The 26,008-nt window shown below is 45.7% G+C and overlaps 1 protein-coding gene across 1 annotated transcript in view; it reads right to left on the reverse strand.

Moving 5' to 3' along the window:
• LOC147669025 (leukocyte immunoglobulin-like receptor subfamily A member 6) overlaps positions 1 to 26,008 on the reverse strand; it is a gene marked incomplete at its 3' end in the record, with an annotated part of 372,299 nt that overhangs the window by 236,193 nt on the left and 110,098 nt on the right. Inside the window, exon 2 of the mRNA XM_086948274.1 lies at positions 14,127 to 14,149. Within this exon, the coding sequence (XP_086804400.1) occupies positions 14,127 to 14,149 (23 nt within the window). The remainder of the gene's footprint in view (positions 1 to 14,126; positions 14,150 to 26,008) is intronic.

Here is a 26,008-nt window from a genome sequence, read left to right on the forward strand (position 1 = left end):
GCAATGTTGGTACCTTTCAGGTATATACGTCCCACATCTCCACTGGGCAAACCAGAGGAGAACAGGCTTCCATGCTGTCACGCTGACCCAAGATGCTGAAGTCCCCGTCCGCAGATACTCCAGCAAGCAGTGGTCTGACATCCCTTGCGAGGTGTCCATTTCGAGACCAAGACAGGGTCCTTCGTTCTCTCCCATCAGGTAATGGGGTTGGCTCTTTCCTAGGAAGATTCTTGGCTATACACATTCACACATGCTTGGTACATTTATGTACTTCTAGTCAGGGTTTGCATTTTAGGAGTGCTCATGATTATTGTCATGTATCTATACACCTGCATATATTCATTGTTTTAGCACCATGGTATAATTCTACCTTTTCTTTAATCTGTTGGTGCTTATAATTGTAAACATCTGCTACTGTCTAATGGTTGTTGCAGCACACATATTTTATACTAGAATGACTCTGGTTCAATAAATACTTTTAGCACCTCTTTTGCCTCTTTTGGTACCTGTGGTGCTTCTTTCTGCATCCGTCCGCCTCTTTCTGCACCCCTCTTCCCTATTTGTCCAACAGTCTTGCCTCTTTCTACACCTCTCTTCCCTCTTTCTGCAGCACTCTTGCCTCTTTCTGAACCTCTGTTCCTTCTTTCTGAACTTCTCTTACCTCTTTCTGCACCTTTCTTGCCTCTTTTAGCACCTCTGTAGCTTCTTTCTGCACTTCTCTTCCTTCTTTCTGCACCCTCGTGCCACCTTCAGCACATCTGTTGATTCTTTCTGCACTTCTCTTGGTTCTTTGCGCACTTCTCATACCTCTTACAGTAACCTTTGTGCCTTTTTCACACCTCTGTTGCTTCTTTCGCCACTTTACTTCCTTCTTTCTGCATCCCTCCTGCCTCTTTATTCACCTCTGTTGCTTCTTTCTGCACCTCACTTGTCTTTATCTGCACCTCACTTGCCTCTTTCTGCAGCTCTCTCGCCTCTTTCTGCATATCACTTGCCTCTTTCAGAACCTCTGTTGCTTTTTTCTGTAGCTCTCTTGCCTCTTTATGCACCCCTCTTTTCTCTTTCTCCACTTATCTTGCCTCTTTTTGCACCCCTGTTCCCTGTTTCTGCACCTTTCCTGCCTTTTTCTATACCGCTCTTGCCTCTTTCTGTATATGGTATCACTCTGTAAAAAAGTCACCACTATCGTCATCCTTGGCTGACAAGCCCAGAGAACCATGACAAATTGAGGTAGAAAGCAATGTTGGTACCTTTCAGGTATATACGTCCCACATCTCCACTGGGCAAACCAGAGGAGAACAGGCTTCCATGCTGTCACGCTGACCCAAGATGCTGAAGTCCCCGTCCGCAGATACTCCAGCAAGCAGTGGTCTGACATCCCTTGCGAGGTGTCCATTTCGAGACCAAGACAGGGTCCTTCGTTCTCTCCCATCAGGTAATGGGGTTGGCTCTTTCCTAGGAAGATTCTTGGCTATACACATTCACACATGCTTGGTACATTTATGTACTTCTAGTCAGGGTTTGCATTTTAGGAGTGCTCATGATTATTGTCATGTATCTATACACCTGCATATATTCATTGTTTTAGCACCATGGTATAATTCTACCTTTTCTTTAATCTGTTGGTGCTTATAATTGTAAACATCTGCTACTGTCTAACGGTTGTTGCAGCACACATATTTTATACTAGAATGACTCTGGTTCAATAAATACTTATTGAAAATGTCCCCACAGTTTCTTCTGTGTATCTCTCCAATTGAGCACGAGTGACTGAGCGAAAAGTACTGTACTGAGGGGTCAGGATTGTCATGTTCAATATTTGCAAGAAACTATTCGCTCCTTGGTAAAGTTGTGGGGTTTATAGTGGCACTGTGAGCTACCTGGTCTACAGACTAATATATCCTTTGTTGGATTCTAGAATCAGTCTGGACACCAATCCCTTAGTTTATGTTGTCTAAATGTGCAGAACCTATATGACACTATGTGGTATCCAGTTTATTTGTTTTGTTTCTACAGGTTTTATTCATTGTCTTTTTCATTTGGATTTTGGGAGGAATGTAGTGTCCCACTGGACATGCCATATTGCTGACCCTTCCTAGGGTCAATGTCTACACCCACTCCACACCCATTCATCACAGGCATCAAAGTGAGGTAACCCTACCAATAAAAGGGTCCGGGTCCATTTTCCCTTGGCCAGTTTAACCCACCAGAACTTTGTGTCTGTGCCATTCATTACTTTAATACATGAGCATAGGGCCGACAACTTTACTGTACCCTCAGATTACAGGAACCAATACCTGGTACACCAAAGATACAAGACAATTGTCTCAGACAGCAGTACTCCTATTTCCATACAAATGTTCTTCGATATAGATAAGCAAATGACTCCACAAAAGTCATGAGGTGAGAGCCACAGTGGAAAGTGGCCTTTGCACCTAAGATACATTAGAAATGAATCTCTGGAGTGCAGAATGAATTATCACTGAAAACTAGCTTCAAATATACCTACATCTTATGCAAACAGCTAAAGATCAACCCTTTCAAGCATCACCTTTACGAAGTCTAAACCCCCACTGACTGGAGTCAACTGGAAACCCCCTTATTCATTCTTCTTCTTATTCGTAACACCAAGAACCCTGTTCCCTTACTACATTCCTTCATTATGAACATCCCCTGGTTGCAAGTACCTTACAAAGAGAGCCTTTCCTGCCATCCTACTACATTCTTCCTTATTTCCTTTAACACGCTCATGGTGAATGACACACGTTCTACCGTACCTTGTATTGTATGGAGCCACGTGAAGCACAACACTTACCATCTCGCTCTCAGAGAATCTAGTGTAACTTTCCTCTCCACTCTATTCTCCCAACCAGAAACTAGATGTATTACCACCCCTATGTAAATGCCCATCTCCTCTCTTGTTCTTGAACTCTAATATATTAAAACTCATGTACTCAACTCCCTTGCTTTGTAGTTTGGTGCATGATATAGTTAGATTCACACTCTACAACTCTCATGCATTTTTAACATTTGGTCTTTAAAATTGTGAATGTCGCTTTTATCAAAATACTCATATGTCCTACTGCCATTTACCAGGGAATTCATGTACAAACTTGATCTTACAGCCTTGTGTATTACCATAAATGCCAGGTATGCACATCCCATGCCAAAAATTATTACCATCAAACCAGGGCCAGCATTATGCTATAGCTGGGCACAATGATACGAGGTATAGCATTGCGACAGGACTGAACTTCATTGTACCATAGAAACCCACTACATACAAAGAGTTAACAGCATTATGCCAACTGTAGCATTACACCATGATACATGGATTATAATAATTTTGCACAATATTCCTGAGCGATCAATGTCCTGGGCTAACTTGCCTGCCTAACAGTGTGAACAGAAGATCGACCAGCTCCCTAATATTAGAGGACATCCCAAACATTGCATGGCTGATAGCTAGCGCAGATGTTTGCAGCCTACCTGATGGAAGGTACCTCCTTGTGGCAGTTCACAATGACACCTACTACTGTGAGGCTGATGAAGATATCAGTAAGCTAGAAAAATATGTATCCACACATGGATCTTTAGTGGCTTACAATATCACAATGATCCTCTGTTAGACCTGTTGACTTCAGGGTTCCTCGAAATCTTTTGCCTTCTTTCTTCATTTTTTGCTGATCCTGTTTTTTGCTAGCCATAGGAATGCAGTGCTGCCAATCAAGGCTAAAGTGCATGTGCATGTGCTCACTCCTTAAACCATGGTAACATTGGCTTATCCCCAATTGACATATTTCATTTACTTATAAGTCCCTAGTAAAGTGGTACTACATGTACCCCGGGCCTGCAATTAAATTCTACAAGTGGACTTTCAGCACTTATTGGGCTACTCTATTAAGTAGCCCTTTAAACATGTCTCAGGCCTGCCATTGCAGCCTGTGTGTGAAGTTTTTAATTTCTATCTGCCAAAATCAACCTTTTGTCAGGCACAAACCACCCTTTGTAATACAAATAAGTCACCCCTAGGGTAGACGTGGACAGCCCAGAGAGCAGGGTACAATGCATCTGGAAAGTCAGTCAAGTACTTTTAAGTTTTACTTGTACTGGTACCGCAAGGCCTACCTCTCCCATATACTCATATTAGAGTTTCCTTGTTACATTTGATAGAGTTTAATTTCCAAATAGGAACAGGTAACCAGTTAATATTTGGCGTCTTTGGAATTCTAATTAAAACTCCGAACTTATGGTGACGTCAAATTTTAAATTACAATTTTGAAAATGCCACTGTTAAAAAGGTGACATTTTCCCTACTTTAGGGAATTCCCTTTAGTGCCTGTAGCTTGTCTCAGTGCTCACATGACTGGGTGTAGCTAACAGTTGGGCTTTGTATTTTCCTCCTATACAGCCACACACAATAGACATCTTGGGTGTGCCTGTATGGTTCATTACTGGCAGAATGCGAAGGTGGAGCTGAGTACAGCCCTACTTACTCTTGATATGGCTGTGTCCTGCCTTCGCTCATAGGGCTGCATACCTCCTATAGTGTGTCTTATGCCAGGAAAAGCAAGATGCGGGGGACTTCACAGGGAAACCTATAGAATCTTCTCCTCCACTTCAAAGGCACAACTGGGTATAGATACCGATCCTCAGACTCTTCAGTAAACTTCTTGACCTGTGGATACTCTGCCAGGAAGAAGGACTGCTGTACTGTTGAAGAACTGGCACTCTGCTGTACTGCTGCCCTGCTGGACAGCTGTTTACTGATCTGACCTGCATCCTCCTGCCCTCTTGTCTGGGTGAGAACCTGCATCTGTTTAACCCAGAACCCTAGAGTAATTCCTAGGGCTAGTTGGCTGGCCTCCTGACTAGAGCCTGAGGGACAGAAGGATCCAAAAACCTTGAACCCAGCACCTGGACTGCCATCAGTGAATCTACCTTGCCAAGTGGTGCCACCCCAGTCCTGAACCCTTGGAAGTGGGTCTGAGGTGCTCTACCAGCCTCTGTGGATCCAGCAGAACCAATGCATTTCCTCAGCAACACAGCGCAACCTCTATCAGTACTGACGCATCGCTGATGCTGTGTACATCGGAATTGTCGCAAAGACCCCTATTGCATACCAGCCTGTTGCCTCATCGGAACCGCCGGTGCATGATGCATCTTCAGCACGAGCCCTCACATCTCTTTTCGATGGCATCCTCAACGAGGACTGCAGACTCTGCAAAACAGCTTCGCAGCTTCTAGGAACTGACACACTGTCCTGATTGCGCAACGCATCCTCGATGTGGGACTTTGCTATGCATCCCCTTGTTGAGGGCATCCTTGAGAAGACACAAGACTTTGCACCACTGCCATGCCACATCTCGGAACTGACTCATCACTTCGGCTGCGTGACACATCTTCAACGAGGACTCTTGAAGTGTTTCACTAACCTGGATTTAAGGTACTTTGTTTAGCGGGCCTAAGTGGGCCTAAGTGGGTCCCTGTGGCCAGCTCGTGCTCCATCACGGTTGGCCTGAACTTTTGACTTTGTCCTGGTCTGGCATGACCAGGTATCAACAGTTGGCACTTTGTGCTTTTAGACACTATTTTTACTAAAATCTCTAAACCTGAATATCTCTGGTTCGACTGACTGAATTTTTGTCATTTTGGTCTTGTTTAGAAATTTTTCTGTTTTTTTAAACTGGTGTGGGATCCTTTTGTGGTGTGTTTTCACTGTGTTATTGTTTGAAGTGTTGCACACATACTTTATACATTGATTCTGAGTGAAGCCTGACTGCTCTGTGCCAAGCTACTTAAGGGTTGAGCAAAGGTCAGTTTAGGGTTTGCCCGTGACTTCACCCTGAGAAGAATAGTGGTTGCTGCTTAAGCAGAGTTTCAATAGACCATGAAGCCAAAAAAAGAGTATGCTGCCTCAGAAGAAACAGTCACTGAAGTTTACGCAATACTCAAGGGGACAAGGGCCTCCAGACCCCCTAAACAAATAAACAAGTCAGTATTGCATCTGTGTTAATGGAATGTACGAAGCTTAAGCTCCCTTCTAAAAGACACCTTAGCTCTTAAGGAAATATGCTTCAAAGATATAATTTGCCTACAATAGACCTGGCAAGTAGCACACAAATCATGGCCTGAACACAACGAATACTGCCATTGGCCCCCCCTCTACATCAGGGGGGCATGCCTGGTGAGGCGTCTCAATCCTCGTCCACAAAGCACTTGAGATGCAGGGGTCAATCATAGCATTTATTTCAGAAGCTTGCATTTTTCTTAAGCTTGCAGCTTCATCATCCATTGACCCAAAAAAGAGCCCATCACTAATCTTTGGAAGCATATACATAAATCCAAACCAACCTAAAAAAAATTGATCACGCTAAAGATTTTGATTTGAATAAGGCCACAATATCCGAACGAATTCTGGATCTTGGCAGGAGATTTTAATATATTTCTACTTGGGATATCACACATGTCCCCCAAGCAGCAAGAAGAGGACAACCAATGGAATATTCCAGAGATTGCCCCCAGCCTCAAGAAGCAAGATAAACCCAGCCAGACCAGCCAGAAATTTGCCTCCGCCTTATACGCCTTGGAACTACAAACCGTAAATGGAAGGGAAAGCAAGGATCAACCAGCCAGTCATACTCACACAACTAGTTTTTCGACCTCGCAAATTGATTATATCTGGGTTTCTTCTCAGTATTTTATCTGGATTAGCAACTTCCACATCTGCCACTCTCCAAATAGCTACTACGCTTCCCTTCTATGTTCCATCCACAGAGAGACTTTGAAATTACAGCAACTATATGTAGTTGGCACTGAAGAGGGCACCTGCAGGATATAAAGAATAAAATGATCTGCAAATCTGGCCCCAGAAGATTTGGCAGAACTGAGGAAAGAACTGCAAAGTAAAACATCAATGAAATTAGCTTTGGCCGTGGCCTAGCGGGGAAGCAAGAAGCAAGTAGGACTCTCCCACTCATACCCTGTTCCCCACATCTGTCTGACAAACATATCCACACCCTCAGGTCAGAATCGGCAACCGGAAGACCCGCAGAGTCAATCGAGCCCAAGATCGGGGCAATCGATACACGAAATCCGAAGAGACGTCCTCTTCCAATTTCGGTCTGCGCCCAAGAGTGAGCCGGGGCCTGGGGTGATTGGCGTGCTCTGCGTCGGAGTCACATCGGCGGCCTGCACCTGACGCTCAGCCCAGAGCGGCGCTCGTGGACCGGCCCGGCTGGAAATCGGCAGAGAAGCAGCAGCAGATCCCTGTTGTGAGGCTGGTGCTACGGAGCGGGGCTCCCCCCCCCGGCACCCGGCGGGAGGAGTGGCCGCTCTGGAAATAACCAGGAGTACTCCTCGGGGCCAGCGGGGAGGCAGATGAAGAGGTCAAAGAGAAGCCAGATCCTCGACCCAATATACAGAGGTAAGCCCCCCAAGGCACCGAACCCACGCAGGCAGCGATATACCAGTGGGAGCTGGAGAAATACACAGGCCTCCCAGTAACCAGGAGGCTACTAAGACGTTGCGGATCCCCCTACGGAAGCTAGAGAGGAGAGAGTAAAGCACATCACAGGGGTAACTTCTGTACCAGCACACCCCGGGGGGCCCACCTACACAACAGCCGCTAACTCCCCAACCTATGGCGGAGAGAGGAAAATTTGGCCTAGGGAGGCGCACAGTCTCAGTGGCGGGGCTCACTACCGTTCAAGGAGTCGCACCTGCTCGAGGCCTTAACCCAACAGCCTCCTCGGCCCCCATCTCGACTATTGCTGGAAGTTCCTCTGGGTACTCCCTGCGCTGCACCCCACTCCATAATGAATAATCGTAGCAGTACATTGGTGACACAGAGGGACAGAGGGCTCGGACGGACAGGGCCTACATGTGCCCGGGTTGCCGTGACCACACTAGGTGCAGTGGAAGACAAACCCTAGACTTGTAACACAGTGGTCCTTCTCCATTCTGTCGCAATGATTCAGAAAAGGGGTCGCAATGTCGAGTGCAAGAGGATCTAAGACTGTTCAAAATAATAAACTGGACAGATACACATGGGGGAAGACAACCCTGGCCGAAAATCTCCTGCCCGAAGTAAAGCCAGGGAAAGAAGCGGCTGCGGATGCCAAGGAGCAGACCCTGAAGGATGTGCTGGACCCAATTGGTGGGACCCGCGCGTCTCTAGAGCAGAGAATGGGCGCGGGGGTCATGTCAATCAGGGCAGACCTAGCCATGAATAGGGAGAAAGTCAAACAATTGGAGGTCACAACAACAAGCCTGGTAGAAGACACCAACTACAAATTGAAGTGCAGGAACTACAGGCATTCCGGAAGAAAGCTGAAGGAAAACTGGATGCCTACGAATGCCGCAGTAGACGCAATAACGTACGCATCCTTGGTGTACCGGAAAATATGGAAGGACAAGCGACGGCCCTATTTGTCAAAGATCTAATCACCAAGCACCTCCAACCAAAAGGCCTATCCAATATCTTTGTCGTTGAAAGGGCCCACAGGGTGCCGGAGGGCCGTCCAACCCCTGGAGCACTTCCTCGTTCCATACTGTCCAGACTCTTGAACTATCAAGATAGAGACCTCATATTGCAGAAGGGCAGGGTTGCACCACCCATACGACTTGAAAATTCAGAGTTCAGCTTCTTCTCAGACTTTACCCAGGCTGTACAGAGGCAGTGCAGATCCTTTTTGGGGGTCAAAAAACAACTGAGAGACAAGAACCTCAAGTATGCCATGTTGTCCCGGCTCATCTACATGTGGACACTGGGGGAAAACCAGATTATTTGAGGCACCATAAGATGCTTCCGATTGGCTGGATGGCTGGAAAGACCCAACAGAGCGTGGCTCCGAAGGGGACAAGGAGGTACTGGGGCCCTGGCCTCATTTGACTTGTGTGTTGAGGTATGGGCTGCATCACCAATGGTGCCAGGCTCTCCGTGATTAACTGTGTAGGGTGTGAGACATCAAACATAACCAAAAGACCGACTGACTCAGGAAGAACATTTACATGGCATCAAGAGAGGGGGGGAGGAGAGTGTACCCCCCAGTTTCTCCACTTAGTTTAAGTTAAGGGCGACAGGCACTCTGCATTGTTGGAACCATGGGCAGTTCGGAGCCCGGAGCGCAGGGGAGCAGGGAGGGGGTAGTTGGGAGGGGTTCAAGCATAGTTACTTGGTTTTAGGGAATCTTCAAGGCATCACAGTCCAACAAAGCTGGCATTACGGTAACACGTGAATACCCATGAGAACTAAATGGGACAACGAGTTTAAGGTAATGAGCTGGAATGTAAATGGTTTGGGGAACAAGGTAAAGAGAACTCTGGTACTGCAATACATCAAGAGGCATGCCCCCGATGTGGTGCTGCTACAGGAGACACACTTGGTGGGAAACACTTGCAAAGCCCTCAATAGGTGAGGATACCGCCTTGTGGCACACTCAGGCTTTACCTCAGGCTCGAGGGGAACAGGTATACTACATAGGAACTATAACGGTCAAGTCCACCTGGGTGGACACTGGGGGGAGGTATCTGGGCATCTCGGGACAATGGGAAGGTAAGATACTAACCTAAATGTCGGTCTATGTGCCGCCGGGCCTTCAGGAACTCGCTTTTAAAGACCTGGGTAGCATTTTGTTAACGGTACCAGAGGGACATCTTCTGGTGGGAGGGGACTTGAATGCAGTTGTTGATGGCACCAAAGACAGGAGCCCTCCAAGAGAACTTCACACCTCCAATTGCTGGCTACCAGATATTATGGGCGCTATGGGACTACAAGATCTATGGCGCCCGTTTCACCCAAACTACTACCCAATACACATACTACTCAGGCGCCCACACTAGCCTGTCACAGATAGATTACTTGCTAGCCCCTTCAGACCACTTGACACATGTACAGGAGATCATACACATGGCGAGAGATATATCCGACCATTCCCCGTTGTGGGAAAACATTGTGGTTGGTCTCCAAAGAGTGGGAAGAGTTGCCCCCATCAACCCCTCCACCTCCGGAACCCAGTGGTTCTTGAGGCTTTATACACTGCAATCAAACAATACTTTCTAGAAAATGTGGGCTCTGTGAGCTCTCATCAGACATAATGGGAAGCATTCAAGATGGTAGTCAGGGGCCAGGCCCTTTCCAAAATAGCGCAAGTGAGGAAGGAAAAGGTCAAGGAGGAGGAAGCACTAGAGTCGAGATCCTCTGAATCTAGGAAGAATTGACAGAGGGATCCAACCCAGACACCCTACACCTCAAAAAAGACAGCTACAAGGCCCTGGTGACATATAGAGCCAAGGCACTAGGAAGAGAGACGCTAGGAAGGATATATGACCAAGGGGATAAGGCCGGGAAGCTGATTGCGTGGTTAGACAAGCAAAAGTTAGCTAGCAAGCTCGTACCAGAACTTATTGACAAAGCCGACCATAAGATCACGGACCCACAGGACATTGCTAACACATTTGCTACCCACTTCGAACAGATCTATTCCTCACAGAATCCCTACACATTGCAAGACTCTCTCGATCTCCTGTGAGACATTACTTTACCTAAACTATCAGCGTCAGAGCTAGAATATTTAGAAGGGGCACTCATGACAGATGAGATGGCACAGGCAGTCAGGAGACTTAAACCGGGGAAAGCATCAGAGCCCAACGGCCTCCGGATTGATTTATATAAACTTGCCCCCCACCTGTGTAAAATGTTTACTGAGAGTAAAGAACTCGGGGAGCTACCTCACGGCCAGAGAATAGCCATTCTAGTATTGAGCCACAAAGAAGGCAAACCCCGAACAACCTGCTCGCCCTACAGGCCAATCTCCCTTCTGAATGCCGAACCCAAAATCTTAACTAAACTCCTGGCCAACAGTTTGATTAAAGTAATTAAAAACTTAGTATACCCTGACCAATCTGGTTTCATACCCCAGTGCAACACAGCTCGGGCAGCATCCATACAGGAAGAGGAGGTATTAGTGTCACTAGTCGCATCCATGGCATTCAATATGCTCGAATGGACATATCTATTTGCCGTTCTAGAAAAAATGGGTTTTGTGCCCCACTTCATCCAGTGGGTGAGACTCCTCTACATGAAACCATTAGCCCAGATAGTTGTAAATAACAAAAAATCTGAAGTGTTTGGACTTAATAGAGGGACCAGACAGGGATGCCCGCTTTTTCCACTCCTTTTTTCCCTGACCCTGGTACCCTGGCCTCATGGGTGCGCAGAGACCCAGTATTTCGAGGTTTTAAATGGGCTGAAACGTGAGAAGAGCGCATTTCTCTTTATGCGGATGACATCCTATTGTTTTTAACATCCCCAAAGGCCTCCCTTTGTCAAGTACTGGACATCATTGCCATATTTGGAAGATACTCAGGGTATTCCATCAACTGGGTCAAATCAGTGCTATATATCATCAAGGAACCCCTTGCGGGCCTTCCCAGGAATTGCACGATACAGGTCTCCACACAGGGTTTCAAATACCTGGGCATTTACATTACCTCAGATCCAGCAGACAGATTCGCTAAGAGTTTACTCCCTCCCTTACAGAGACTGAAGAAACACACGGAGCGTTGGATGACGCTTCCACTCTCGAGGCTGGGCAGAGCATCTTTATTTAAAATGATGTCCCTACCACGGTTGCTATACGCCCTGCAAAATTCACTGGATTTGGTACCTGCAAGCTATTTTAAAGAAATCGAAAGTTTACTACGCCGCCTACTTTGGAATGGGAAGCCATGGATAGCGCTCCCCAAACTAAATCTCACGTGGTGCGATGGGGGCATCGCTCTCCCTGATCTCAAAAAATATTATTGGGCAGCCCATCAGGCAGCCATCAACCACGGCACCTACAGACAGGCGGATGATCCGGGCTATGCGATGGATGACAGGGTACTACCGGGAGGGAACTATCAGCAAGTGCTTTTCTCAAGTGCCGGAAAGGACCGCCTCACCGGACCCACTAAGCACTCGGTGCAGGTTTGGCAGGTGGCCAACAAAAGTCTGGGAGGGGATCGCAAGTTGACTCTGCCCACTCCTCTATGGGACTCAGCCCAGCTGGGAAATCTATGGTCATCTAAAGGTTTTGACAAATGGGACCTCATAGGTATTTAAAAAATCTGTGATTTATGGACAAAAGGTTTAGTTAAACCATTTTCAGTCCTGCAGCAGGAATACGATCTTTCCCCAACAGAATATTTCAGATACTTACAAATCCGTCACGCGTTGCAATCCTGTTTCCAGAAGGGAGATACCCCCCCGGACACTTATCACCCCTTAAGAACAGACTCCTTGATGGATATTTGCCAACTTAAGCCATATCACTCACCTATAAAGAGTTAGTAAATCACACTAGAGATCCCCTCTTGAAACTGCGTGAAAACTGGGTAAGAGATGGTATGATTCTAGATGCAGCAAAGCCTGAAGAGGACTACTGACTTTGCCCCAGTGTCCCGGCCTGTATCCAACTTAAAGGACCAGCCAAGAAGACGACACCTGTCCTGTGGCCAGTGACTTCCAGAAACATCGGGCCCGATTCACAGAATGAACTTACTACTTTTGGCATTCACAGAATGCACTTAATACTTTTGGTATTCAAAGAATGAACTTACTCATTTCGGTATTCACAGAAGTTAGGACTACTAACTTTAGGACTCCTAAATGCCTTCTGTGAATACCGAAAGTCTTAAAATTACGATTTTCCTCAATTTAGTAGTAGTAAAGTTAGGACTACTAACTTTAGGATGCCTAAATGCCTTCTGTGAATACCGAAAGTCTTAAAATTAGGATTTTTCTTAATTTAGTAGTAGTAAAGTTAGGAGTCCTAACTTTACTACTACTGAACTGAGAAAAATCGTAATTTTAAGACTTTCGATATTCACAGAAGGCATTTAGGAGTCCTAAAGTTAGTAGTCCTAACTTTACTACTACTAAATTGAGAAAAATCCTAATTTTAAGACTTTCGGTATTCACAGAAGGCATTTAGAAGTCCTAAAGTTAGTAGTCCTAACTTCTGTGAATACCGAAATGAGTAAGTTCATTCTGTGAATACCGAAATGAGTAAGTTCATTCTGTGAATACCAAAAGTAGTAAGTGCATTCTGTGAATGCCAAAAGTAGTAAGTTCATTCTGTGAATCGGGCCCCTAGACAAGACTGTCACTCTTCAAAAAATACAAGATCTCCTGAGGACAGCATCCTTGTCCAGAAGAATCCAACTACAAGGACTCCAGATCCAGCCGGATCCCCACCTCCTGACCATGATGCACCCGACACCCACAGCCCTTGTCTGAGTGGCTCACCTGTTCAGTGAAGTCTCCCCAGAGATCCTGACCTCGACTCCATCAGTGGCTGACCTCTCCTGGATACCACAAGGACACCTGCAGCATCAAAACAGTGGGGCCCCCTGATTGCAACCAGCTCCAGTAAAGAAAATCCAACACCTAAAGGCAACCCTACATCCTCACTATCAGACTTTGGAGAGCTCAGCTGACGATGCTCAAGCCTCCATTGACATATCAACCTACCTGCCCAGCTGGTGGTCACCTTCGTCCAGCCTCCTGATCTGAGCCTGCAGCCTCTTTGTGCGACCGAGAATCACATTTACCTGCATTGGGCGACTGATGCTGATTTGCACCCTGCACCCAGCCGCCCTGGTGCTGCTGGTAGTGTATGGTTGGTGCTGCCTTGTGGCCCCAGTTGTGCTTGTTTTAACCCTCAAAGCCTGTGCCCTGAAACCGTGGGTATTTACCTGCAACCAGCACCTCTTGTTGTGCCCCCAGTCTCTTTTGACTATCATTGGACCCAGTGACCTCTGCACCTGACAGTCCCAGTGCCGCTGGTGATATAATACCTACCTTAATCTGACCCTTGCCCTGTATTGTCTAAACCCCCAAAGACTGGATGTGTAAGTTGAGTACTTACCTGTAAAGGTGAAAAACAGTTTTTCTTCCATAGGAGTGCATTGCATTTCTAACTGTTCCACTAAATGTCTATCTGTTACAATTGCTAGGTTCTACTACTGTTGAATATTACATCACAAAGTATTTTCAGTATACTTGTTAAGTATTTTTACTGCTATTGCAAACACAATTTACTGTTTCTGAAAAGTATTGATATTTGAAAACTGGCACTTACCTGCAACTGAGTTTCTCTTGGTCCTAGAAATAAAATAAAAGTAGCAATGTAATATTTTTATACAAAACAATTGGTCTTGGATTCAGTCTTTGACATCTGAGAGACCTTCACTGGCTCCCCATCAACAAGAGAATCACCTTCCGCCTCCTCACCCACGCACACAAAGCCCTACACGACCAAGGCCCGAGCTACCTCAACAGCCGAGTCAACTTCTACGCTCCCAAACGCCACCTCCGATCAGCCAACCACGCCCTCGCCGCCGTCCCCCGCATCCGAAGAGCAACTACAGGAGGAAGGTCCTTCTCCTACCTGGCCGCCAAGACCTGGAACTCCCTCCCGTCCGACCTGCGCCTGACCCAAGACCACCTCTCCTTCAGGAAGAAGCTGAAGACCTGGCTGTTCGAGCAGTAGCGGCACCCCCCCCCCCCCCCCCCAGCGCCTTGAGACCCTACGGGCAGGTAGCACGCTCTACAAGGGTCACTGATTGATTGATTGATTGATTGATTGTCTGTAACCATTTCTTGCATGAGTGTGTACAACAAATTCTTAACTCACCCCTCTGATAAAGCCTAGCTACACAACCACACTACCACAAAAGAGAGTAGGGCATTATCTACATTGGCCTCTATAAAGCCTTTGGGAATCCACTGGACTCTGTGCAAACTATACCTTACTGTGGTATAGTATATACCACATTAATGTATCCTAGATAATACAAGAACACATTCCATATGCGCCTCAACTGCACCTATGACTTGATGAACATGGGTGGCATTGTGACTGATTCTTCTTCTCATTCCCCATCCTGGACATGCATATCTGTGCATTCAGAGAAGATATATCACTTAAGGTACAAGAGCAAAGAGCAGACATTTCGGAATTGGATCTTTCTTCAGGCACATCTCAAAGCTGGGGATTTTGACCTAGTGCGTGATCATCCCCATGGAAGCTCCTAATGCCATTCAAATGAATGCCTTTAGTTATCATGACAGAAGACACTGGCTAGTATCCAGAGAAAGAAGGAAGAGAAATTGCACAATGTCGCAGTCTTTAAAAGAATACAAACCCAACATTGAAAGTCCCCAAAACCATCCATATGTTCTACCCATCTGACAGCCGACGGTAAAACTAATGGCATTTTAGACATTTTAATGAATAGCAGAATACCTACTTTTGGCAATCAGCATGAAATAGAGGCTGAGTTAGCACTTTGTGTTTCTCACCAAGTCTCAAGTCTTAAGAACTCATGAGTTCTCCAGACATCCTGCGGATATCAGTCCAGATACTACATGTGGGGGAAATGTTGTTTATAATGACGGCAAAACTATGAATCAATCAATCAATCGGGGGTTTAAAAAGCGTGGGTGTCAAGGCACTGGGGAGGGAGCAGCTCCGGATTAGTTGAAGAGCCAGATCTTGAGGTCCTTCCTGAATGTGTGAAGGGTCGGGGAGCATCTGATGTTCACAGGCAGCTCGTTCCAGGTCTTGGTTGCGATGTAGGAGAAGGCTCTCCTGCCTTTTCTGTTTCTGCGGATGTAGTGGGGACCTCTGCCTGGACGAGGTCGGAGGAGCAAAGATTTTTCTTGGGTACTTGGAAGGATACCCTCTCATTGAGGTATTTGGGTCCAATGTCATTCAGGGATTTGTAGGTGTTGTTGAGGAGTTTGCAGGTGACCCTCTTCTCGATGGAGAGCCAGTGGAGGTCTCATAGGTGTTGGGTCATGTGTTTGTGACGTAGTGTCCAGAAGACGAGTCTGGCTGCAGCGTTCTCGATGATTTGGAGTTTGTGTAGAAGGGTTCTGTTGATTCCGGCGTATAGGACATTGCAGTAGTTCAGTCTGCTGGTTATGAGTGTGTGGGTGATGTTTTTTCTGCAGTCGGGGTGATCCATTCGAAGATCTTGCGCAGGATGCGTAGGCAGTTGAAACTGGTGGAAGCGACGCCATTGATCAGGCGGTTCATGGAGGGGGAGGAGTCAAGGTTGATGCAGAGGTTTCATACGTGGTCTGTAGGGGTGGATGGGTTCCCGAGGGCAGAGGGCCACCAGATGCTGTCCCAGGCGGAGTTGTAGGGTCCAAGGATGAGGACCTCAGTCATCTCTGTGTTGAGCGTCAAACAGGTGTTTTTCACCCAGGCTGCCACGTTCTTCATTCCTTCCCGGAAACAGAGCCTGGTGTCTTCTGGCTTCTTTGTGAGTGAGAGGATGAGCTGGGTGTCGTTGGCGTAGGATACAATGCTGAGCCCATGCTGTCTGACGATGGTGGCGAGGGGTCCATGTAGATGTTGGGGCTGAGCGATGATCCTTGGTGTACTCCACAGTTGATATTGGTGGATTTGGAGAGGAAGGGAGGGAGTCTAATCCTCTGGGTTTGGCTGGAGAAAAAAGATTGGCAAGCCTGTCTGCGCCCATCTGGGCCTCAACCCCGGGAACCCTTGATCTCCGGGACCCGGCCGATACAACTCTGCCACACTCCACTCAATCAACCCCGGAAGACACACCGACTGCGTAAGATCCTCGACCATCAGCACCCATGGACAGCTCTCGTGCAGACGCTGCCGCAGATCCTTCACCATCGAAAAAAACCACAACAACCACCAAAGGCCTGCCTGATGCACGCACCTCTAAAACCACTGTTACAAGATCCAGAGAAAGGACCACCCCCTCAACCCAGGAGGAGGACTCGCCATCGCACACAAGACTCCCCTCCGACTCTCCACATCCAGCACGAATGACCTCTACTCCAACGCAGAACACCTCCACTTCCAGATCCAGACCAGCCCCAGGACCATACTACGTGGAACCCTCATCTGCAGACCGTCGGGACCCCGCACCCAGTCCGCATCTACCATCGCTGAGCTCGCTGCACCCCATGCCATCACCTCCATGGACTACAATTTACTTGGGGACCTGAACTTCCACCTTGAGTACTGTGACGACCCCGACTCCACCACTCTCTTCGACAACCTGCCACCTCGGACTGAAGCTGCTGGTCAACACGCCCCCTTGCAAAGCTGGACACACCCTCGACCCAATCTTCACGGTTGGGAGAAACATCCACTTCAGCCACACCACTCAGCTCCTCTGGACGGACCACCACTGCATCCACTACACCTTCAACACCACCACCATACCCAAGCCACCCCTTGCCCACCACGAGGAACTGGAGCAAGGTCACAGAGGACACCTCAACACCACGCTCCTCCAAGACCCCCCCAGTACCACGACCAACACCAACTCCGCAGCCAGGAAATTTCACCGCTGGACCTCCTGCTGCGTCAACAAGCTCGTAGCCCTCTACCCTTTGGTGCCCCAGCGGCATGACCACGCAGCAGCGGCCATTATTTAGAGGAGGGTGGAGAGACATTGGGCTGGGAGGCAGGAGTGGGGCGGTCAGGGGGAGGGCTCACAGAGCAATTTGGCAGCAGGAAATAGAGGGGCACACTTAGGGGAAAACCAGCACAACCAACAATGTAGGACAGTAAGGCACAATAACAAAAAAAACAGAACCACAGAGCAACAATAGGGGCAAGCAAGGAGGGCTGAGAAAACCAGAACAGATTACCAGAATCAGGGCTGTCTCTAACCCTGCAAGGGGTGGGGTTCCAGAGGCAGCATAGAGTACAGCTGAGCTGCAGGAGAGAGTGCGATCCTAGGACAGAGGTCGGAGGTCTCACTCGGTCCGTCTTGATTCTCAGAAGTGATCGCCGTTACAATGAAGGCTTTACAATGAAACAGTCTTTACCACAACTGTTTTTACGATGAATTTTTTTAACACAAGTCTGTCTTTACCACGGATACTTTTACAACAACTTTCATTGTAAGTGCATTAATGGTAAAGATATAAGCGTGGTAAAATATGTGCATGTAAATGTAAGTATTTTGCAGGTAAGAATTAAGTGTTTTGTTTTGTGTATATATATATATATATATATATATATATATATATATATATATATATATATATATATATATATATATATATATATAGTAATAATAATAATACGGAATTTTATAAAGCGCGATCAGCTACCTCACGAGGAGGTGTCCCGGCGCTAGAGGAGGTGTCCCGGCGATATATATATATATATATATATATACATACACATATATATATGATCATCTACTGGCGGTCGAAAGTAGGTAGTTACAGTTGGGACCTTGTTTCTATTTAAAAAGCGTTTTTTCTTTTGCCAATATCTTTGGAGCCATTTGACGAATCTTTGTGAAATTTTCAAAACTAATGGTCCACTCAGGTCAACTCCTGTCCTGATAGATTTGGGGTGATTCATCAAGCGGGGGCCAAGAAAAAAGTGGGGTCCCAAAACGCAATTTCCCTATGTTAATTTCCATAGGAATTTTGGAACAGGCTACAGCTTGAACTGGTGAACGGAATAACACCAAATTTTGTAAAAAGGTAGCTCTTGGTCCAGAAAGCGACCTTTTATTTAAATGGTATAAATCTGTTAAGTAGTTCCAGAGAAAAAAAAATATATATATTGATATCTGAGCCCCGAGGAGGAGTCGCAACTCCTCCCAAGCATGGCCTGACTTCTGATTGGCTGCCAACACTCCAAACCAGAATGTGTTGGCAGCCATCCTGTGACTCGGTTACTGAGTTACAATTAAACAGTAAAAATAAAGGTGAAAAACAAGAAAAGGGGGCAGGGTAGAAACACCCTGACCCATAGGCCTGCTCAGGGGGTCCCGGAAGGACCCTCAGGGCACAGAAAAGCATTTTTTTTAAAAATCTGCCGAATTTGGGGTGGTTGCGCGCATTCGGCAGGGAAAATAAAAAAACGAAGGGCGGACTCCCGTGCTTCGTTTCCTATAAGTCCCCATGTGGGCTAGGCCCCAGAGGCAATAAATAAATATATAGCAGGGGCCGCGGGGGCCACTGCAGCCCTGGGGACCGCCACCTCCCTGGGGCTGGTAAAAAAATGCATGGGGGCTCCTGCCCCCTCATACCGCCCCCGGGGACCACCACCCCAAGGGGCATTGTTCATTATATGTGGGGGGCCTTGCGTGCCCCCCATGCCCCAGGGACCACCACCTCCCAGGGTTTAAATAAAAACAAATGCAGTGTGGGGGGGCTCCTGCCCCCTCAACACTGCCCCAGGGACCACCACCTCCTTGGGGAACTATTTATTTAAATGCAGAGGTCCGTTGCGGACCCCCGGCATCAGAGACCACCACCTTCCTGGGGCTTTGCATATGTTGGGAGGGGGCCTCACGGCCCCGCTTCTGGACCCCTGCTTGGCCCTGGGGACCAGTACCCCATCGGGCCAGCTCCTGCAATGTCCCGGGGTGCCCACCCCAGGACATTGCCGTTTGCATCCCGCCCTGCCATAGCAAACACTGCTTTGTTTTTTGGAATCGACAGCAGGAAATATGCTCTCCCTTCCAAGAAGCAAAGCAGAATTGCTTTTGGGCAAGGGGAGCTGCATGTTTGCAGCTCCCCTTGCCCAAAAGCAATGCCGGCTCCTGCAGGAGGCGGGGAGCCAGCTTGGACCATGGAGGCATTGGGGATTCCCCCATGGTCCCCAACGCTGAGCAGTCCCCGGAGCCAGAAGTGGACATGGGGAAGGGGCCACCTGGCTCCCCTCCATAGTTACATTTGTTTGGGAAAAAAAGATTGAGGCAAAACCCCGGGGGATGGGGTCCCCAGGGCCAATTATGGCCTCAGGAGGAGGGCCGTGTAGCCCCTTCCTTAATTTTTTTCTTTTAAAGAATAAATATTTGGCCATGCCCTGGGGGATGGGGTCCCCAGGGCCCAAATCGGCCATGCGTGGATCCCCTCCAGTTGAAAAAAAAAACAACAAAAAAGGCTCAGGTCCTGGGGTTGGGTTCCCTAGGGCAAAAAAATAATAAAGGGAAGGGGGCCACACAGGCCCCCTTTAAATAACCAAAACTTTCAAAAAAGCAGGCATATCGCCTTGGCCCCGCCCCCTCTCTGTGCCAATCTGTAAACGCCGACCCCTTCATTACTGAGGGTTCCTGGAGGCCTACTAGCCCATCAGGTACCTCCAGTAAGCCCAACACAGCGGGATTGCTGAGAGGTAGTCGGAGGCCACGCCCCTTTTTACAACACTCTGCAAACGTGCCTCTTGGCGCACTACTGGTGGGAGGATGAGGTCCTCTTGTGACCTGAGGACACAAGTGGACTTCATCCGCCGAGCAGCAGTGCGCCAGGAGGCTCGTTTGCAGAGTGGTGTGAAAAGGGGGAATGGCCTCGGATCACTGTCAGCAAACCAGCTGTGTGGGGCTTACTGGAGGTACCTGGTTGTTTAGTTGGCCAACAGGGACCCTTATTAGGAAAGGGGACTTCATCCCCCAACCAAGAGCGCACCAGGAGGCGTGCTTGCTGAGTGCTGGACAAAGGGGGCGTGGCCTGTGTGCACCTCTCAGCAGTCCCACTGTGTGGGGCTTACTGGAGGCGAGAGGTAGGCGAGTTGGCCCCTAATGACCCCCATCAGCGAAGGGGACTTCAATCATTTTCCAATAGCACACCAGGGAGCACGTTTACAGATTGGTGGCAAAGGGGGTGTGGCCTATTATGAGAACTTAGCAATCCTGTTGTGTGGTACTTACTGGAGACAATAGGAGGGATAGTTGGCCCCCAAGGATATATATGCCAAGGTGTATTGAAGAATCAGTAAGTGTATGAGTGTCTATACGGATGATTTAGTAGGTGTGTGACTGACAGTATAAGTGGGTGATTAAACGTGTCTCACTGAATGCATGAGTCCAACTAACTATAACGACCCTGAAACCTATGTTTTTTTCAGTGAATATATTATATATATATCAACCAGAGTTGCCTGCAAAAATATATATATATGCGAATCTATATATATAAATATAAATATAAACACACACATATATATATATATATATATATATATATATAAATATATATATATATATATATATAATATATATATATATATATATATATATATATATATATATATATATATATATATATATATATATATATATATATATATATATATTCACTGAGTGATGTCACTGACCATGTCATGAGTGATTTAATTTGTAACGTTATCAGCATTGCGGGCCCGTGAGTTATAGTTGGCTGAACTAACTATAACGGGGGAATTTCAATGGATTTGTATGAGTGAAATGCCAAGCTAACTATAACATGTGTGAAACCTATGGTTTTTTCAGTGAATTTGCAACGTTTTTTAAATGTTAATTCCTAACTTTAACGTGTGTCAAACCTATGTTTTTTTCAGTGAATTTCAAAGGTTTTTTAAATGCTAATTCCTAACTATAAGGTGTGTGAAACCTATGGTTTTTTCAGTGAATTTTAAAGGTTTTTTAAATGCTAATTCCTAACTATAACGTGTGTCAAACCTATGTTTTTTTCAGTGAATTTCTAAGGTTTTCTCAATGCTAATTCCTAACTATAACATGTGTCAAACCTATGTTTTTTCAGTGAATTTCCAAAGTTTTTAAAATGCTAATTTCTGTATTAATTTTTAAAATGTTCATATATTTATTTTTCAACAAACTGCCTTTGTATATTGTAATAGATTGACTGTATCCAGTAATATGCAATGGCACAGCTAATTTTTATGATTTGGATAAAGTTGAACAGTATCGTCTACATCTTCAATCAACATATAAACACTCAAATTTGTTATTTACCTTTTTTATTTTGTGTTTTTTTCTAATGCGCGCGCAACGTGCGCCCACCTCGCAATTCTTTTTTTTTTTTTATTGTTTTTTTGCCCTCCGGGGTCCTTCAGGGACCCCATGAGAAGGCCTAGGGGGTCAAAGAGTCTCTACCCTACCCCCTTTTCATGTTCTCCACTTTTGTTTTTAAGTCACTTGTGCCTCGAGGGTGCGTGCACCGTGTGTGCACCTCGCAATTTTTTTATTTAAAAAAAGTGTTTTTTTTGCCCTTCGGGGTCCTTCAGGGACCCCATGAGAAGGCCTAGGGGGTCAGGGAGTCTATTCCCTGCCTCCTTTTCACGTTTTTAAGACATTTACGATAATCAGGTAACATGTCATTCATTTCCGACGCGTGCTTTTTTTAGTAATAGATAATATAGAACTAGCTTTATCAACTATTTTATCCTTTAAAATTATTATGCAGAAACCTTTCTCAAGTACTTTATATGATTATATCAGTTACATTTGTTTATAAGAATTTATACTTATAAAACGTCCTTACATTTGATGCAGGGTTTAGGATAGTGCAGTGCTGTTCGGGTAGTATAAAGAGTCATGGTGGCACTGGTATTTCTGAGTTTACAGCAATGCAGTTGCGTTTAGGCGGTGCCCATACTATCATGCAGGCACTAGGAATTTAAAGAACTGCATGTACTAAACCTAACTCGCTTGAATACATGTATGCCCATGTCTTCAAACACATGCACCGAGCAAGAGATTCTGTCACAATATTCCCTAAAACACACAAAAAAATATCCCTTGCAATTCACTGAAATGATAACTACATGCTAGAGAGAGAGTCGCTATGGCCTTTTTTAAAAGCACACCCAGGATCTTTACTACACAGCATGGTGACTATTTGGAAATTAAGAGGCTTGACTCACATAAATGTGTTTGTATTTATATAGCGTCTTCTACCCAGAGGTCTCGTACCGCTGTACTCATTCCGCTGTGGAACCCTTCCTGGCTTTCCTGTGAGATGTCCACTCCTGGGCACCCCCAAGGTGAAGCCAGGCATCCAAGCGCTGCTGGGGCCGTTGTGGAGATTCAGCAAGCTATTGCCCAGAGTCACAGAGTGGGACCGATGATTAGACCAGGCACCGAGGCGAGAATTATCAGGTCCGGGGAGATTGAGTCCAAGTGCCGCCGAGGCGGTAATTGAACACTGGTCCCGGGCCAGACCTCTGCATCAGGGTCTGCCGCTCTAACCATTGAGCCACACTTCTCTACATACTGCATAGGACTTTTTAGCACTACATGGCCTAAACCCTGACTCACTTCATGAGTACATGTTTTCTCATATTTTTAAAAAACACATCAACCAACCAAATTATTCTGCCACCATTTTGTGAAATGAAGCCTGACTCACACTGTGATCTTAGACACATGACAGTATGCCTTGCAATTCAGTAAAATTATTACTGCAGTGAAAGTGAGTCTTGCCTGGAGTACTGTTTTAGGTTTTAGGACAGAGAAGTGGTGTTCAGGGAGTGTAGGGGCTCAAAGTAGGAGGGAGAATGTAGAAATGAGAATTCACTGACATGATTACTACATGCTACAGAGAGACTTGGTATGCGATTTCTACAGCTCCCCCAGGCCTAACTCACTCCATGACTACATGCATTGCCATAATTTTAAACACATCAACTAAGCAAATTACTCTGCCACCATTTTGTGAAATGAAGTCTCACTCACACTGTGATCTTAGACACATGACAGTATGCCTTGCATTTGGTGTCCATATTTTTAAACACATCAACCAAGCAAATTATTCTGTCAGAATTTTTCAGAAATGATTACTAAATGCTAGTGAAAGAGTTTCTATGGCATTTATAGAGCACACCCAGCGTTTTTTTTACACAGCATGGAGACTACTTGGGAATTAAGAGGCCTGACAGACATACTGCATAGCACTTTCTAACACTACATCTCCTAAAGTCTGACTGACTTCATGAGTACATGTATTCCCATATTTTCAAACACATCAACCAAGCAAATTAATCTGTCAGAATTTTTCAACAAAATGTTTACTAAATGCTAGTGAAAGAGTATTTATGGCATTTATAGAGCTCACCCAGGATTTTTTTTTACACAGCATGGAGAATACTTGGGAATTAAGAGGCCTGACAGACATACTGCATAGCATTTTCAAACACTACATCTCCTAAAGCCTGACTGACTTCATGAGAACATGTATTCCCATATTTTCAAACACATCAACCAAGCAAATTATTCTGTCAGAATTTTTCTGAAATGATTACTAAATGCTAGCGAAAGAGTTTCTCTGGCATTTATAGAGCACACCCAGCGTTTTTTTTTACACAGCAAGGAGACTACTTGGGAATTAAGAGGCATGACTGACATACTGCATAGCACTTTCTAACACTACATCTCCTAAAGCCTGACTCAATTCATGAGTACATGTATTCCCATATTTTCAAACACATCAACCAAGCAAATTATTCTGTCAGAATTTTTCTGAAATGATTACTAAATGCTACAGACTCTATACAAATAAACTCCTGCTTCCACATTAGAACACATTTTCTTTATATTTTAAACTGCACCACATACATCCCCTTACAAATTAACAACTCACCTTTAAAAATGCTTTTGTAGATTTAGAACAGTGACAATCACACAACAGATTTTCTTAAGCAGAATCTCTCAATTGTGCACCAGTCACTGGAATCATAGAATGACAAGACTTCCCTCTCATTTCACACACATATTCATGTAGATAACCAATCCAATTTCTTCCCACACAAATTCAAAACCAAACTAACATTTTAATTGGTTCTACATTTCAACACTTTCAAACTCACATAATATTCAACCTTCCCCCCACTGCTCTCTCTGCCTGTTACCATGGTAACACTCCACAGAACACCTAACTGAACTCACAGGTGAAAAGTTCACCACAGAATGGTGCAAATGAACTCAGCAAAGGTGTTTGACCTCTCAATATACCAGCTTATCCTGTGCAATGTTCCTTTCAATGACCTTTTCTCAACCATTAGCATTACTTATTTAAAAAACCAGAAGAATGCACCCTAGTATTGAATGTTCAAGTTTCAGAAACCACCAATCATTTATTTCATTTCAAGTGCACTGAATCTCATCAACATTTTTTTCTAAACTCCTACTTTTCAAACTGCCATTTTATTTCCAGAGCCCATCTGAGTACAACCAGATCTACTCAATGAACACAACATGTAAACACTCAAAGTTTTTATTTAACTGTAATTTTTTGTCTTTTTTTTGCCACCGTGCGCGCACCGTGTGCCCACCACGTGAATAGTTTTAAAAAATATATTTTTTTTTTGGGCCTTTGGGGTACTTCAGGGCCCCCCTGAGAAGGCCTAGGGGGTCAGGAAGTCCCTACCCTGCCCCCTTTTCATGTTATCCACTTTGATTTTACCTCTCTTCTGCCTGAGGGATAGGTGCACCGTGTGCGCACCTCGCGATTTGTTTAGAAAAAAAAATAAAACATTTTTTGGCCTTCGGGGTCCTTGCGGGACCCCCTGAGAAGACCTAGGGGATCAGGGGTTCTCCACCCTGCCCCCTTTTCATGTTTTTGGGGCTCGCTTCTGCCTCGGAGACAAGATGGCGGCTAACACCTCCTGATTTTGACTGATTGGAATGTTGACAGACGTTTAACAGCAAATCAGAATTCCGCTCGCGCACACCCGGTGCACACACGGGTGCGCGCACGGTGCGCACTTATAAATATATATATTATTTTTCTTTTGATTTTTCTCAGGAACTACTGGAGGGATTTACACCATTTAACCAAAAACGTAATCTGCTAATCATACTTTGCCAAATTTCTTGTAATTCCGTTCAGCCGTTCGGGCTGTAGCCGTGTCTAATCGTCTTATGGAAAAGTGCATGGGGAAAAAATGTTTTGGGACCCCCAGTTTTTATCGGCCCCCTCTTCACGAATCACCCCGGAACGTTTAGGGAAGGAGCGGAGCAGAACGGGCCATCTTCTTTGAGAAATTCACGTAGATTCATCAACCGGCGCCAAAGTTATTCCCAATAGAATGTTGCGGATTTCCTATGGAAACTAGGTCCTAACTATAACTACCTACTGGCGACTGCCAGTAGGTAATATATATATATATATATAATATATATATATATATATATATATATATATATATATATATATATACTAGCA

The sequence above is a fragment of the Lissotriton vulgaris genome, unplaced genomic scaffold, assembly GCF_964263255.1.
Source record: "Lissotriton vulgaris unplaced genomic scaffold, aLisVul1.2 SCAFFOLD_2174, whole genome shotgun sequence".
In the NCBI taxonomy this organism is placed as follows: Eukaryota; Metazoa; Chordata; class Amphibia; order Caudata; family Salamandridae; genus Lissotriton; species Lissotriton vulgaris.